General features: G+C 32.8%; 1 protein-coding gene across 3 annotated transcripts in view; it reads left to right on the top strand.

Annotated features, from left to right (window-relative positions):
• The first annotated feature begins 3,807 nt into the window (after positions 1 to 3,807).
• Positions 3,808 to 15,876, top strand: part of LOC106055955 (E3 ubiquitin-protein ligase DTX4-like) — a 36,931-nt gene continuing 24,862 nt past the window's right edge. Inside the window, exons 1-8 of one of the 3 annotated variants that reach the window (XM_056005348.1) lie at positions 3,808 to 3,956; positions 8,702 to 8,968; positions 11,671 to 11,882; positions 12,913 to 13,003; positions 13,117 to 13,188; positions 13,445 to 13,530; positions 13,723 to 13,819; positions 14,015 to 14,229. In XM_056005348.1, the coding sequence (XP_055861323.1) occupies positions 8,734 to 8,968; positions 11,671 to 11,882; positions 12,913 to 13,003; positions 13,117 to 13,188; positions 13,445 to 13,530; positions 13,723 to 13,819; positions 14,015 to 14,229 (1,008 nt within the window). In that variant the 5' untranslated portion in view covers positions 3,808 to 3,956; positions 8,702 to 8,733. The other 2 variants (XM_013212460.2, XM_013212461.2) reach the window with 2 other exon arrangements.

The raw sequence follows: 15,876 nt of genomic DNA on the forward strand, positions 1-15,876 counted from the left end.
ATCGATTTAAATAGGGCCTAAGTAGGGCCTATACAAGCAGGATTTCGAGCATTGGATAAATTTATTTTGTAAGTACAAAGTTTTATGGAAGAGGCAATATATTAGTTGTTTGAAGTTTTTAACTTCTTAAATTCAGGCTAAAAATATCGAAGCCTACATTTTTACACTCATTTCTAAACAATTAGAAGAGATGGACTGACTCATAGTGTAGCTTGTGTACATCTGCAAAAACACCAACTCAGTTAGACTTTCAAAACTATTAAAAGAAAAACTTAGAGATTATTTTTACTGTATAATTCTATTATTATTCCTTTTTAGAATTAGGATATAAACAAAAATTTGCCATATGACTTTATCTAACAGAAAAATAATTAAACTTACGTCTATTTATGCGGTTATTTATAGTTACCTAGTCATATAAAATATATTGAACTAACACGTACACTCATCATAATGCAGCCATGCGATTTTTCGTTTATAAACATAGCATTATTTAGGACCAATATTTTACAAAGGCTGCTTGGAGAAATCAGGTATACCCATTAGGAGAAAAACGACCCCTTTACTCAAGAAAAATTTAAGAAACTAAAACAGACACAAAATAAACAGTGACATTCATAACAAAATAATATTCAAAATTGATTAGAGTAACATCTTTTTAAGTAATCATTTAAAGTTTAAAATCACTACAATCTTTTTCAACAATTATTTTGTGTATGAAATTGTGTATCGGAAAATGCCGGGTACATGAAATAAGCTAGTCCTAAAAAAACAACACAGATCTTGGGTAAAATACTCATCAAATAAAGTACTGTAAATGTGTAGTTTCACGCGCTAGTTTCAGGTCTTTTCTTTTTATAGCCTCTATCGGGTTATATCCCAACTACCCGTATTTTTGTGCAGAATTTTTTTCTCTATCAGGTACACTTAAAATTATAGTATAATAATGTCAGTTTAATTTAAAAGAGAACTGAAAAATACAAAGATATATAGGGAAAAAAGCGACTTCCGGCCCAATACTTTTTAATCAAAGAAACGAAACGGACTAGTCCAACAAACCCTATTGATAAGTATTAACCTTAGATCTGTATCTAGTATGTGACGGTCAGAGTTGCACAGTGAAACCATATATTGTACCCAATCTAGTACCATTGTTAAAAATCTAAATTATCTCTCGTAAAAACACTGAAAGGATTGTGGAAAAAATACTAGTGTGTCTGAGCTAGTCAGGAAAACCATTGACTTGGCAGAATTTAAGTCATTGGTTAATATGCATGACTGAATGCATGACGCGTAGGACGTAATCATATTCTTTTTTGAAGAAACGTCTGTATTATATACGATAAGATAAGATTTGTTTTTGTTAATAAGATATCAATAAAATGGGTATGTTAATTAAACATCTGGACCGCTATTAAGAAGATAAGCAAATATGGGTAGGTCGAACAAGACTACATGATGGACATGAGTGTAAAAGAATGCCTACATGTTGAAAGTAAAAATGTTACCTATAGTAAAGTAAGGGCCCATTTAAATGTTTCAGCTTGTTTGTAAGATCTCTTTTTTCTTTTAAGTATATTTTTTTATCACATACTGTCCTCGTTAACAAAATATTAACAACAAACAAACAAAAATTTACAAAGAATTTCGGATCAGGCCCGATCTCTAGCAATTTTTTGTTTTTGGAAATATCCAGTGAACGATTTGTAAGTGAACAATTTGTCTGTGAACGAATTGTTAGTGAACTATTAGTCGCGTGAACGATTTGTCGTGAACCAACTGTCGGTGAACAAGTTGTCGGTGAACAAGTTGTCTGTGAGCAAATAGTCCGTGAGCGATATGTCGCGTGAACGAATAGTCGCGTGAACGAATTGTCGGGTGAACGAAATGTCTGGTGAACGAATAGTCGCGTGAACGAATTGTCGGGTGAACGAAATGTCTGGTGAACGAATAGTCGCGTGAACGAAAAGTCGTGTCCCCATGTGAAACTGTCCACTGCATTTATATCATGTCCATTTATCTTGATGCTTGGATCCGAGTAGGCTTTCCCTGGAGCAGGTAAATATAAGACTTCAGTCTTTTTTGTGTTAATGGTAAGGCCAAAGTCTGAGCATGCTCTTGAGAAGTCACTGACGATGGGTCTTAGATAACGGGATCATGGGTGGCCCATGCGTCATGGTCCCTCTCTCGATCTTGCTGATGTGATCCAAATGAATGCTTTGCGTTACATTTGGCGGATCGAATTTCATAGTTGATACTCCCAACGCCTAAGGGGCTTCACTCCTGATTTTTCCTCGAGGTTGTCTCCTGAAGCCTCTCCTAGATGAATTGCCTTACTAGGCTGACGAACTATATCTACCCAAAGCTGCCGGTTTTGTGGCGCCAGGTATTCGCCTTCACCCCTTCACCTTTTAGTAAGAGCAGTTTCGCCGGGCTTAGTATCTAATAACCCACACGAGCAGGCCAGGTGCTGGGCTTACTTGTCGGATGCTATCTGAGACGCATGCCTTAAGGAGTATTTTATAGACAATGGGAGCTTATCCCCATTGACACCCCCAGGCCCTTTGAAACCTTTTCACATATATAGTAACTTAGTAAGCATATAAGGTTGGAAACATGTTCATATTATTTTCCCCCTATTTCGTTTACCAAAGCTAAAGTCTTATTTGGAAGAATCGGATTTTTTTTAGACAAATCGAGGCATGTTGCATTTGATCATTGCAATGGTCTTTTTTTTTTTTTTTCATTTATTTCTAGTAATTCTTGTGGTAGTGTTGATACTAATAGGCCTATTTATCGTCGAACCACTCAATGAGTTCCGATGACTTTTGGTGAATCATTGTGTACCTGTGCCGAACATTGAAATCCAGACCAACATCCTAGTAATGGATGGCTGCCTGGTCGTGCGGTTTGCGCGCTGGACTGTCGTTCAGATTTATCGATGGTCGAGGGTTCAAACCCTGCCCGCTCCCATCCCCCGTCGTCCTGCGGGAGGTTTGGACTAGGAAGTAATTATCTTCAACTCTGAAGGAACATCTGAAACATGTAAAACATTTTACAAACATTTTTTTTTAATGACACCACAACTATTTTCCAAAAATGAACCCACTTTATTAAATACGAGTTGCTGGAGTGGATTCAAGAGGTTTGCAAAAATGAAACCCGTCTTCGTCTTCATTTAGGCCCTATATCTAATCTTACCTCTAAAATACATAGTATCTTCTTCGGCAAATTCGGATTTCGGCTTCATAGTTTTGGTTTATAGAGCACTGAGAATTTCGATAGGTCCTAGTCAACTCCCACAGCCTCTCCCCGATACCACGGATTTTAGGTTTTCTAAGAAGATGTGACGCCATGTTACACGTGGACCGCCTTAATTGTTTTCTAAGAAGATGTGACGCCATGTTACACGTGGACCGCCTTGTTTTCTAAGAAGATGTGACGCCATGTTACACGTGGACCGCCTTGTTTTCTAAGAAGATGTGACGCCATGTTACACGTGGACCGTCTTGTTTTCGCTTTACTCTTTTCGACTTCCATGTTAGGACTGACTTTGTTACACTTGTCTCGCCCAAGGAGCAGTATGCATGAATTCACATTTATTTAAATAGTTATGTTGCGACAATTAAAAAGTTTGAAATCATTCTGATTCAGTTTTCTGTAACTTTTAGCCTATCCTCGAATTAATATAAAAAAAAAAAGCAGCTACCGATGGAAAAACTTTATAGAATGTTAACTTTTACACTTTAGAGTAGATAGAGAAACAGATCCATATTTCTGATGGCGACCTTGCAAAATCGTCAAGGGCAAGTTGGTTGCGATGCTTAGGCTTAGAACCCCTGCTCTAGAGAGTGTAAGAGTAGTGATAAAAATCACCATGGGCATTATTCCTACTAGATCTACACCATTTTTTATTTTTTGTTTCTTATCTTGGGATTTTTAAAAAGCTTTTCCAGGTATTTCTAAAATCAAATACAACATAATTTAGATCTAATAGTCTAGATTGACTAGATCTATAGAGTCTATATACATAGACTCTTTTCTATATATTATAATAGGTATAATAATATAGATATAGATACTGAAGATAGATGATAATAGATCTAGAATCTAGATCTATTATTATATTACTAGATCTAGAATCTAGATACTCTATACATTATAATAAAAAAAATAAGGATTATCTAGACTAGAGTACTACTAGACTCTAGTAGATTAGTTACTGATTAGTTGATTAGTAGATTAGTACTATTATAAAAAAAGTATAATTAATAATCTAGTAGTAAGTCTAATTAGTAGAGTAGAGATAAGATAGTCTAGATCTAGATCTAGTCTTCAAGACTAGACACTAGAATTTAGAAAATCTAGAGTCTGACTCTAGTTAGTAGATCATCATCATGATAGATCTAGAAATAGAATCTAGATGATTAGATTTTAGATCTCTTCTACTTCTAGATTGGGCTAGATTGTCTAGATTCTAGAATCTAGCTAGAGTGATCTAGACTCTAGTCTAGTCTAGAAGTCCAGATACTAGATTTATATCTAGATCTACTCTAGGTGATAGATATCTTAGTAGATCTTATACTTATACTTTATTATATTATAGTTATAGATCTAAATTCTAATACTTATATTTATATTATATTATATTTATCAAATTTATGTAATTTAAATTAGTTATAGATCTAGATCTATTTAATCTATTTATTTTATATCATAATAATCATATGCCGATTATTATTGTCTAGGTCTAGATTGACTAGATCTATATTATATATAATTATAAATTATAGATTATATCTACTTATGTAGATCTATTATTAATTATTTTAAATTTATTATTATACTAAACTAATTATATTATAATAATATATAGATCTAGATCTACATTGATATAAAAATAAATCTATTATCTAGCCTACAATACAAACTTAAACTTGCCTTACTTCATACTTGGTCTAAAGTAACAAAAACAAGCTATTAGATACTAGCTAGCTTATAATTATATTTTTTTAACCTCACACTCACAGTCTCACAATCACATTATCATTACTGTCATTAGACTAAACACAGTGACTAGATAGCAATACTACAATTCTAGCTTATAATTATATTTATACCTCACAGTCTCACACTAGACTAAACTTAAACACAGTGACTAGATAGATCTAGATTCTATTATAACTAGATCTAGAATCTTTTATTGATGTATATTAATAGATCTAGGACTCTAGATCAGTGGTGTCACTAGGGTTGGTGTCACCTGGTGGGGTTAGCTCGGCGTGTCACTCCCCCCCCCTCCCCAATTAAAAAATTATCTCCCCCTAAAAAAAACAAAAAACTTTTGTTTCTTTATGTTAAATGCTAAAACTGTAAGCTCATTCATTGATGGTTACACTTGAAAATGGTTTTCGATTCTAGTGACATTTTATCAAAATTAAATAATTACAGAAATTAAAAATGTACAATTATTGAATAGAGAAACCTTGAGTTGAACATTTTTATTACAAATTATTTAAGAGCTCCTTACTGAAAAGGTTTTAAATTATACTACACTAGTGTTTCTCAGTTGCTTCCCGAAATGCAAATCAAACACTGAACAGGTTTACGTCCTGTAAAACATTATCAAGCAAAGCCTGGACTACCAACAAAGGATGTTGATCAGTTTTGTAGATTTAAAAAAAAGTTTGATAGCGTCCATCAGAATCATTCTGGAAAATAGCAAGAGAATAAGGCATTTTGCAACAATTTGTCCAGATTCAGTGACATGTCTAAAGCTAATCAAGCTGTTGTGTCACAACAAATACTGGAATTCTTCAACATCGAGACAGATTTGATATTAGGGTGTATCTTATCCCCATTTCTCTTTTTTATAGTCATCGACGATGTCATAGAAATGTACATTAAACAGGCTGCATTCGGATTTCTATGGTGTAAACCAGAGTTGGATTACTTTGAAATACAATTAAATGTAAACACGAGATAACAGATAAAGACGCCCTCAAAGTTATGCATATTGGGTGCAGGTTACCCAGTATTGCCATCAACATAGGCAGTGTTATCTCAACTTATGGAGATGCATATCATGGTGTTGCATGTCGGATTGGAAAGCAGGAGCCATCTTACAAAAAGTACGGCCTATCTGAACAAACAAATCAATTAGCCTGCAAATTAAAATCCACCTACTCAATATTGTCCCTACTGCCTCCTAACTTCAAGATGTGGAATTTTGAAAAGAGGCTGAGCAGTGATGGCTGAGAAGGATCCTACCAATAACATACCGAGATAATGTTACCAAAAGGGGGAATCTTTTCCTGCACAGCCATACGCTGTCTAAGGGAAGTGGCGACTGAATGTCAATTGACATTTGTGAGACTTATCATTAGACAAGATGAAACACGTCTACCAAAGTAGGTCTTAACATGAACGCTGAAAACAGGAATGCAAAAAACATTATGTCAAACATGGCGTCACACCAGCTGAGAAGTGACTGTGAAAGTTGATTTAGACTGATTTCGAATGGCGAGTGAGGGGCTTAAGTCTGCATTTCTCATCATTTTACAATAAAAAATGTTATGTTCACCACTCAACTGGTCAGATAAGATGCTTGGGGGAACACCTTAAGTTCACTCAGAGTTGTCCAGGGCAAGCCCCTGGCGCCAAGTGATTTTCATCATTTCTTATCTTTAGAAAATCTTTCTACGGGCATCTACAACACATTATTTTTCTCATAATAGGAAGATTACAGGTCAAGTAGAATTAAGGTAAGAAAGTTTTGGAAATGTTGATACTAAACTGTGAGAGCCATTTGAGGTAGCAATTTTTATTTTTAAAAGCTGCATTTTGGAAAAATGCATTTTTCCGACTTGGGTGTCACCCCTAGATGGGTGTCACCCGGTGCGGCCAGCATCCCCTGCACCCTCCTAGTGACGCCACTGCTCTAGATCTGTATGATTATTATATACTACTAGATCTCTATTAGAATATGATATCTATAATGTATACAAATAAGGGTCTGACAAGGTGTAAAAGTACGACCATGTCCAGGGGTTGACTACTAAAATTGAGTTGAGATTGGGCAAAGTAATTGTAAATATATATATTTACAACAGATTTTTATTAAATTATATACATTTTTACTATTTGAGCTATGAATGAACCTTATTTTTAATAGCATCTTCGAGTCCATAGGAAATGAGAAATGTGCTCATCTTCGACCACGAAGGAGGAACTATAGATATCCTGAACCACAGTGTGGCTTTAGAGCAGATCTACAACAGATGATTTTTCCTTATACAAGAGAAGAGCAGAGAACAAAAAAGGCCTTTTATATAGCTTTTATAGATTTAATCAAGGCTTTGATCTTGTCACCAGAAGTGGCCTGTTTTTTTTACTAGAGAAAATTGGCTGTCCAAATAAACTACAGAAACTAGTGTCAAATTTTCATGAAAATTTACAATTCTCTATCAAGAGCAGGGTAAAACAATCATGTATTCTGGCCCCCAACACTATTCGGCATCTCCTTTTTGGTCATACTCGCCAGCACCTTTAAATCCCTGGAAGATGGTGTAAACATTCACAGTAGATCAGATGGAAGGCAACCAAAATTTAGACACTGAGATGACCAAAAGAATTGGAAAATCTTCTGCAGCAATGGCAAAATTCTCAAATTGTTTCTGAGAAAATACCAAACTGACCATGGCAACCAAAATGCTAGAGTTTGCCTGCATAGTGAACACTCTTCTTTATGGTTGTGAGAGCTGGTCTAAATACATGCATCAAGAGAGTAGATTAAATAGTTTTTACTTGTGCTACCTCCAATCAAGAAGTTTTGAAATTGGCCAATACACACAGTATTTACATAGAGAATACATTAGCTCGGACATTCCATCTACATGGCAGATGGAAGAATTCTCTATCCCCATCTTGTGAAGGGAGTGAGACTCAAAGGACGCCTAAGACTAACTTACAGAGATGTCTGCAAGCGATATCTGAAGACTACAGACATCATTGAAATTGGGCAAGATCAGACATTATGGAGACAGACTGTGCATGCTGGTACAAACCTTTGCTGGGAGGAAAATCAAGCAGCCTTAGAAAAAAATAAGAAAGCTACCATATCAGATAGCCCTAAAAAAAAGTTGCAATCACATGCATGAACTGTGGCAACAATCAATTTGTTCAATCACACCAGAACCTGCAGAGACTTGAGGAAAAAAGTAAACCAATGATTCATCTGGATGCGTCCAACTGATCAGCCCCTAAATTCTAGAACTCCTTTTAACTCCTTTTTTGATTTTTGCATCCTTCAATCAAAACTTCTGATTAGAATGATAGTCCATGTCTATGGAATTCCACTGTTAATTTTCAAAATGTCACTTATGCATACCAATAACAAATGTATAGGTCTGAGGTTTATCAATATTCCATGCTAACAGACTAGTTATCCAGATGAAACAGGAAATTGGTTGTAAGTGATATTGCTTTTTTTTTTTATGGTTTTCTACCCTTCCAGGATTTACCTTTTTGTTCTCTTGGATGTCACCCTGTTCTTTGTCAGCTTTTCTTATGATTCATCTATTTTTTTTGTAGACCTTAGAAATTTATTTCAATGAAATTTTTTATTTAAGATAAACTCATGAAGTGTTTATTAACTCCTTTAATGTAACTAAAATAAATCTTTGGAAAATTGTATTTTTAGCACACACTAATGACTTCAGATTATTAAAAACTATGGCAATGTCAATGTTCTTCAATTGTCTTGGACTTGGCGATAACAAAAAGATTATCATCTGGTCATGGTGTAATGAATATGGTTCTCTCACACCTTATGAGCCCTTAGTATCAAATAAAATAGAAGAGATGTTTCAAACTGGAACACAAAGTATGAACCTTGGAATTGTGGAGCCAACGTTATCTAATTATCAATTAGACCTGGCAAACATGAAACAGATTCGCTTGGCATCAGGTAAAATGTCTCTATATGAAAATTGTTTATGATAAAATATCTTACAATTTTAATAAGCTCTTCAATATTTATAAATGCACTAGTTGACCAGTTTTTTAAAAATTTGGCATGTTATTAGTAATATGAGCCTTGATGAACAAATGTTATTTTCATTATGAGCATCATTGTTATTAAGCAGTTAATCCTGTAAATTTAAGATTTTTAAAAATTGGTCAATGTCCAATTAACAGGAACTTCTTGATTTAACAGAACAAACAGTGTCCAATTGTGACAGATAAAATACAAAACAAGTGGACTCATTTGACTTCCAATTTGCAGGGAAACAGTATTGTAAATGCCATGACCCTTTATTTGGGGATCAGAATAAAACTGCAAATTTTTATTAAAGTGATTTTGATGAACTCCAAAATACATTGTTTTCTTACTATTGCGGTGTAAACAGGCAATAAATTGAAATTTGCAGCTAACGGGTTGTTTATCCTGTGATCATTATTTATTTTATAATTTTACAAAGTGAAGGACATAGTCATACTAGTTTGATATTAACATCTGTGCAATAAAACAGAGATCTCTATTGTATGACTCAATATGACAGGATAATCTGTAGAAATGGGATATGTACATTGCTTATTTATTGCATAATGCTTCTCACTCCCCTTTACCAATAGAATAAATATTGTTGATTTCTGTAAATATGAACTTCTGCCTGCTAAGCTGTCAAATTGGAATTTTAGGAAATTCAACCATAAGCAATTTACTCTATCAACATGTTCTATTCTGGTAAAGATGTTTAACCTATGTATAGGTCAACGCTGAGTGTATCAAATTATTAACAAGTAATTTATCAAAAAAGTTAAATTAATTCTTACTTTATGTTAAATAGTAAACTTACCTTAGCATGAGGGCGGTCTTGAAAAATTAAATCTATTGTATTATATTTGTAAAATAACAATGACTGACTCATTGATCAAGAAATCTTTTAAACTGCTATACAGATGAATTTTCGTACACAGGTTCCTTTTACTTTCTAAACTCTTGCTAAGAATCTGTTTTGACACACACTGTGAAAAACCGCAAGCTTTCTATAGAGCCTTTGTATTTTTTTTTATTTCCCTTAAAGGCTGCAGTCTATATATGAAGCATTAAAAAGAATAACATGAAAATTTTATAAGTAAACTCTTTCCTTTTCACTAAATCTATTTAGTTTTAATATGCTTTACATCATTTCCAATTCCTTTTAGGCACGGCCTAAATAAAAAACAAAACCAATCCTAAAAGCCTAGCATTAATAAGATAGATCTAGAGTCTTTTAGAGAAAGGATTGGTACTTTGTAACATTAAAAAAAAAAAAAATCTTAATAGCATTAAAAAGATAAATCTATTGCCATTTCGCTATCAAAATGATATTTTTTTAAATTTAGAGAACAAAATACCAAAATAAATGTAGAAAGAGGAATGGGAATGTGGCATTCAATTGGGGCCTCAAAAAATGCATTTTTTTCTCTAGGCCTGAAACTGATGGTATGAAGAAATGTATTCAATGTCTAATACCATACACTACTTGCATTAAGATTAAAAGTTGCAAAAAAAACTAACCAAAAAGGTCAGGGTTGAAATATAATATAGATTGAAATGAGAAGCCAAAGAAAAGTCACAGAGTATACGAAGGACTAACTTTTTGTTTTTGGCGGAGGGAGGGGGGTTGAATATGGGATAATGCTACTCAAGCCCAAAAATATTAGTGCTTGCATGTGTGTATCGGGGGTAAATTATGGAGCCCATCTTTCCAAATCAAGTCAAAAGTCTACATCAGAGAAATTTGAATGTGCAGGTTAAAAAAAAATAGGGGTTCCAGAGAAAGTGGGCCGTAAAATTTTATTGTAACAGATACACTAATTAACGACCATAATTATCAATATATAATTATCAATATATAGCCTTGGAGCAAATCAACGGACATAACCAGTGTGTACTGCTAGTATATGTTTATTTGTTACTTCATAGACAAAACTCTAGGCTTAACGATTAATAACATTTTAAAATTAATTCAATAAAGTGATCTTTCAGCTCGATAGGATGATAAAAAAATAGCAAAAAATAAAGGAGTCATTTTTTTGTGTTGCTATGCTGAAAATGTGAGCTATTAGTGGAAATTGAATAAAATGATTTAATGATTAGTAACATTAAAAAAGCATCAATAAACAAGCAACGTATTAAACAAATCCTTTTAAAAAACAAAGCTTATCTATTACAACAATATTGCTCAATAATATAGAAGTTATTTCGCTTATTTGATATCAAACAAAATAATTACCGATAATGAATTGACTAATTGGTTAATTTTTAAAATTGATTCATATTTTGTTAGGTACAATAAATAATTGTTTAAAGTAGCATGTACAATTATCTAAGGGGACAAAACCCTACTAATTTAGTCATATCTCTGAATACTGAAGGATTAAAAAGGGTAAAAAATTGATTAAATGTTATAAAAAAATTTCCTGCTACATTTTATCACTATCATTTGTTTTTGTATTCCTTTAAAGAAATAAATACGCTTATAAAAAGTACATGACTGTTGCAGAATACTTAAGTATAAGAGTTTCTAAATTGTTTGTCATTGCTTTTAATGTCTGTACTTGAAAATTGTATGTCAACATTTGAAAAATACATGATTTATTTTCTATTTTAAATTATTTCAGGTAAACAACGAACCATTAATAGATTACTTTTATTTAATGATCATGTTCTTGCAAAAGGAATTATATGGGAGTTTCAAGCAGAAAATATATGGACTTCATATGATATAGATATTTCAAATCATCTTGAGATAGCCTATCAGCAGAATGCATCTCTTTTAGATTTGCAACACTTTGGACAACCCTATAAAATAGATTTTCAACAATGGATTCAGGTTAGTGTGCAATGTTTCTCTTACATATAATATTACATACAATGTCTAAAAAGGTCATACAGTGAAAATTTGTTTTTTCATTCCTATTGGTGTAGGGAAGGGAGGGCAGGGGGAATAATTCAAAGCTTCCTATCATTTCATATCTCAGCCTAGTTAACAAAACAAGAGGAGTTGTTGAAAGTCTATTAAACGTCTAGCAGCATACAAACTCAATTACACGGTGACCAGAATTGTGATATTGACTTTGATATTGATATAAATTGATTAAACATCGTTTACATGAAAAGGTTTTTACTTAAAATGTAAATCTTTATGTGATCAGAAACTATGAAAAGAGGATAATGCTGCAGTTTTATTAGAATTTTACCCTGCTGTTTATTTCTTAATGATTTACAGAACATATTCTACACTAAATAACTTAGCTGATTCTACACTAAATAACTTAGCTGATTCTACACTAAATAACTTAGCTGATTCTACACTTAATAACTTAGCTGACATATTGACATCAACACTATAGATTTTTTTTTTTTGAAGAATAGTTTATTTGAATTGAATAATTATCTTAGAAATTAAAAAATCCAGTCAATGTTTGAGCTACGTGAAAGATCATCCTCATGTGAAGATTTGTAATGTTGATCTTAATAAAAAGAAATGTAGCTTGATTACAATGATTACAATGTTTTTTTCAGCATTATTATCATAAATGACATAAAAAAAAAAAGCATTATTATGCTCATTAAATTAAAAAGTATTAGTCTGGAAAAAGAAAACATAAAATATTCAGAATGGAATAAACACATGCTCTAGCCCTGTCAAAAAGCCACCCTTTTATTTAGATCAAAAGTGGATATGGTTAAATTAAGGGTTTTCGTAAGTTTCAGTGATGCATATTTCAATATAAGTAGAAGCCTATTAAACCAGGTGGAGATCAAACTCTTTGCTTAAATTATGTCAGATATCTAGATCAGTTTTCATAAAGGTTTTCCTTTTTTTTTGCAACTTTAAACATAGGCTTTGTACTTTTTAGATTAGATCCAATTCTGGGACTCAGAGGAAAATAAGGAGAAGAGCATTAAGCCATCAGTATCAAACAGAAAATTTCACCTCACAACTGTCAGGTAAATAGCTTTTATCTTTTTAACATTTTCGTAAAGTTGTGAAGTTATTTACTATTTTTGTTTATTTTTAAATCTGAATAAACATCTAATGCAGCACTTCTTTTTTTTTATAGTTCAGTCACAAGGAGGTATTCAAAAACAGAAAAAACATGTATCTAGGGCTCATCCATATAATACTCTACAAGGTTTGTACTAATGTAGTTTTCTCTCTCTCTCTCTTTTCATTTAGGTATTGCACTTAACAATTGACAAAGCCACTGAAGTAAAAACTACTACAAAACATTCTTGAATTTCCTTCTGTAGTGTGATATGTCAAAGTTCTCCAAACAATTCATTTACACTATCCATTTGATTCATAAGTTCATATAAAAGGAACTTAAAACTTTTATTTGACATGTAGTTTAAAATTTTTTTATTTTTTTTTTCACAAAAAATCTAAAGTGGCCACTGGCAGCAGTAATCTTCTCAATAGCCTAACCCCAGCCTCAAGTGTACACAAGAGAACTACTGTGTACAGACAAGTGTCTGTAAGTTGATTTACATAGAGCTGTGTTACCTTTCTATTATATAAGAAAAAAAAATTTGAAAGGATGATGATTGAGGATAACTATAATAGTTGTTAATATTTCAAGTTAAATATTTTAAATGTACAAATATTTTACTGGCTATTTTGGTGTCATTTTTTTAAATACCAATTTGTTTTTTTATTTGATATCCAGAAACCATTTTTAACTGACACATCTAAGAAGGAAGCAGTTACAGAGTCCCTTCCTACTGTTCAAAAAATTACCCTAGACACTCTTGGTGCCACACCTTGTAAGTAGATTGTATTTTATTATAAGTTTAATAATTATTATATTAAAATGGTAACTAATGTTGTTTTTTTTATATCAAATATTATATTCTTTATGTTATTTAATAAGAAATCGACTGTAATTGCATAACTCTAACTATCTATTACACTATCTTTATCTTGGTTTGAGTTTTTAGACTTTCTTTGAATATTTCTAGTTTTGCGATCAGGACTAGAAGTTTTGGGCAGGTACATGATTGGTGTGACCCAAAATATAGACAAAAATGACTGTGCCATTTGTTGTGATAAACTGAATGAGCCTTCTAGTTATGGAGACAATATGTCTGGATCTAGTGATGTTGTTGAGCTTTGTTTCTGTAAACATCAGTTCCACAAACTCTGTTTGCTCACCATGTATAACTCAGTACATAAGGTATGTTTTATTACTTAAAAAGTACCTCTATTCACCATTTCATGTTATTCACTATTTCATGTTATTCACCATTTCATGTTTCATTTTGAAAGTTAATTTACTCATTATCCCTATTTGCCTGCTTTGTACCAGTGTAGTGGGGATGGAAGTTGAGGTAAGCAGCTTTAAGTTCCAAGTAGAGTTGGAAAAACCCTAACCCTTTAATATTTTTTTTTATGAATCCCAGGTTGTTAGAAGTATAATTAAATAAAATACTCAGAATGACACAAAGATAAAGGCACATTTCTTATTCCATATGGTAGGACATATTTTTACAATCTTTTACATCTTCCCTTGTGGCATAAGAGTATTAAACAGGTTGCTAAAAGTATTCAATTAATACACAGGGCTCAATTAACACATACATACTTGAAGGCCATAAAGATATTGTTGTAACTCTCTAAGGCAGGCACTCAACGAAAGACAGGTCGGCAACAGTAAATGATGTATTTATTTATTAAAACTAATATAAGCATCAACAAATAGTAATAGTTACTAGTTAGACTTGGACGTCTGCTATAAAGTCACAGGGAGTAATATGTCTTAAGTTCTAAGAGTCCTACTTCATACCAGAACATCAGAACAGACCACCGACACACTTCCCAGTGTCGCTCCAGGTCTCCCACACAGTTTCCTAGTATCACACAGGTCAGCACTCAGCACCAGACTGTTCAGACTCCCATGACTTTTAGCCGGCTCACAACAATCCTTCTTCCTGTCTCTATATGTCTTTCACTAGTCGTGTTCAGTAGTGCTCAGATGCGCACCATTAGTGTAGTGCGGGAGCGTGGTTACAACAATATATTTTTTTAATTACCATCTGTAAAGTATAAAATTAGATTAAGAAATCATCCAATTGATTTGTCATCTTTCCTATGATGTTCAGTTTTAATTCCTCAATAGTGTTTTTCCAGCATTTCTCAACTATGATGGCCATCAGTGGTTGTTAACTAGCATCTTTGAGAATTGATGAATTAGATATCTAGGCACTGCAAAGATTTTAGTAACTACAGGAAGTTGCTTCACTGAATTTTTTTTTTATTTACATGAAGCACTTGATTTTAAAAAAGTTTTTTGTTGTTCTTGTACATTTCTATCAGAGGGAGGAAAGAAATAGCTTAAACTTTCAAGAAGAATTGAGGAACACAAAATAAAAAGCAAACTACCTTCATGTTGATAAGTAATTGACTAGAGGAACTTTTTAAGACTAGTATACTGTCAAATTATTCTTGACATAAAGGAGTCACTTCAAGTATTTTTAACACTGGTGGACATCACAACATTTTTTTTTTTTATAAACATAACTTCAGTATTGAAATGAATAAAACTTGTTCATAGGTGACCTTTTATTTCAATAATGTCTTACTGAATTGTTAAGCTTAATGGGGACAATAAGCAAACAAGCAGTAAGCCAGTTAAATGTTAACATCAAGCCACATTATCTGACAAAGCATGATCACAAAGATGCAATCAAGGATGAAGCTGATGTTCAATTAACAGAGGCATTAAATTTTAACTTATTTGAGTGGTAGAAACTAGAAAATTGACACTTTTTTGTGTGTGCAACACGTTAAGTAAAATTTCCATGATCCTGTCCTTGAAAAAGCT

The sequence above is a fragment of the Biomphalaria glabrata genome, chromosome 12 (assembly GCF_947242115.1).
Source record: "Biomphalaria glabrata chromosome 12, xgBioGlab47.1, whole genome shotgun sequence".
Taxonomy (NCBI): domain Eukaryota; kingdom Metazoa; phylum Mollusca; class Gastropoda; family Planorbidae; genus Biomphalaria; species Biomphalaria glabrata.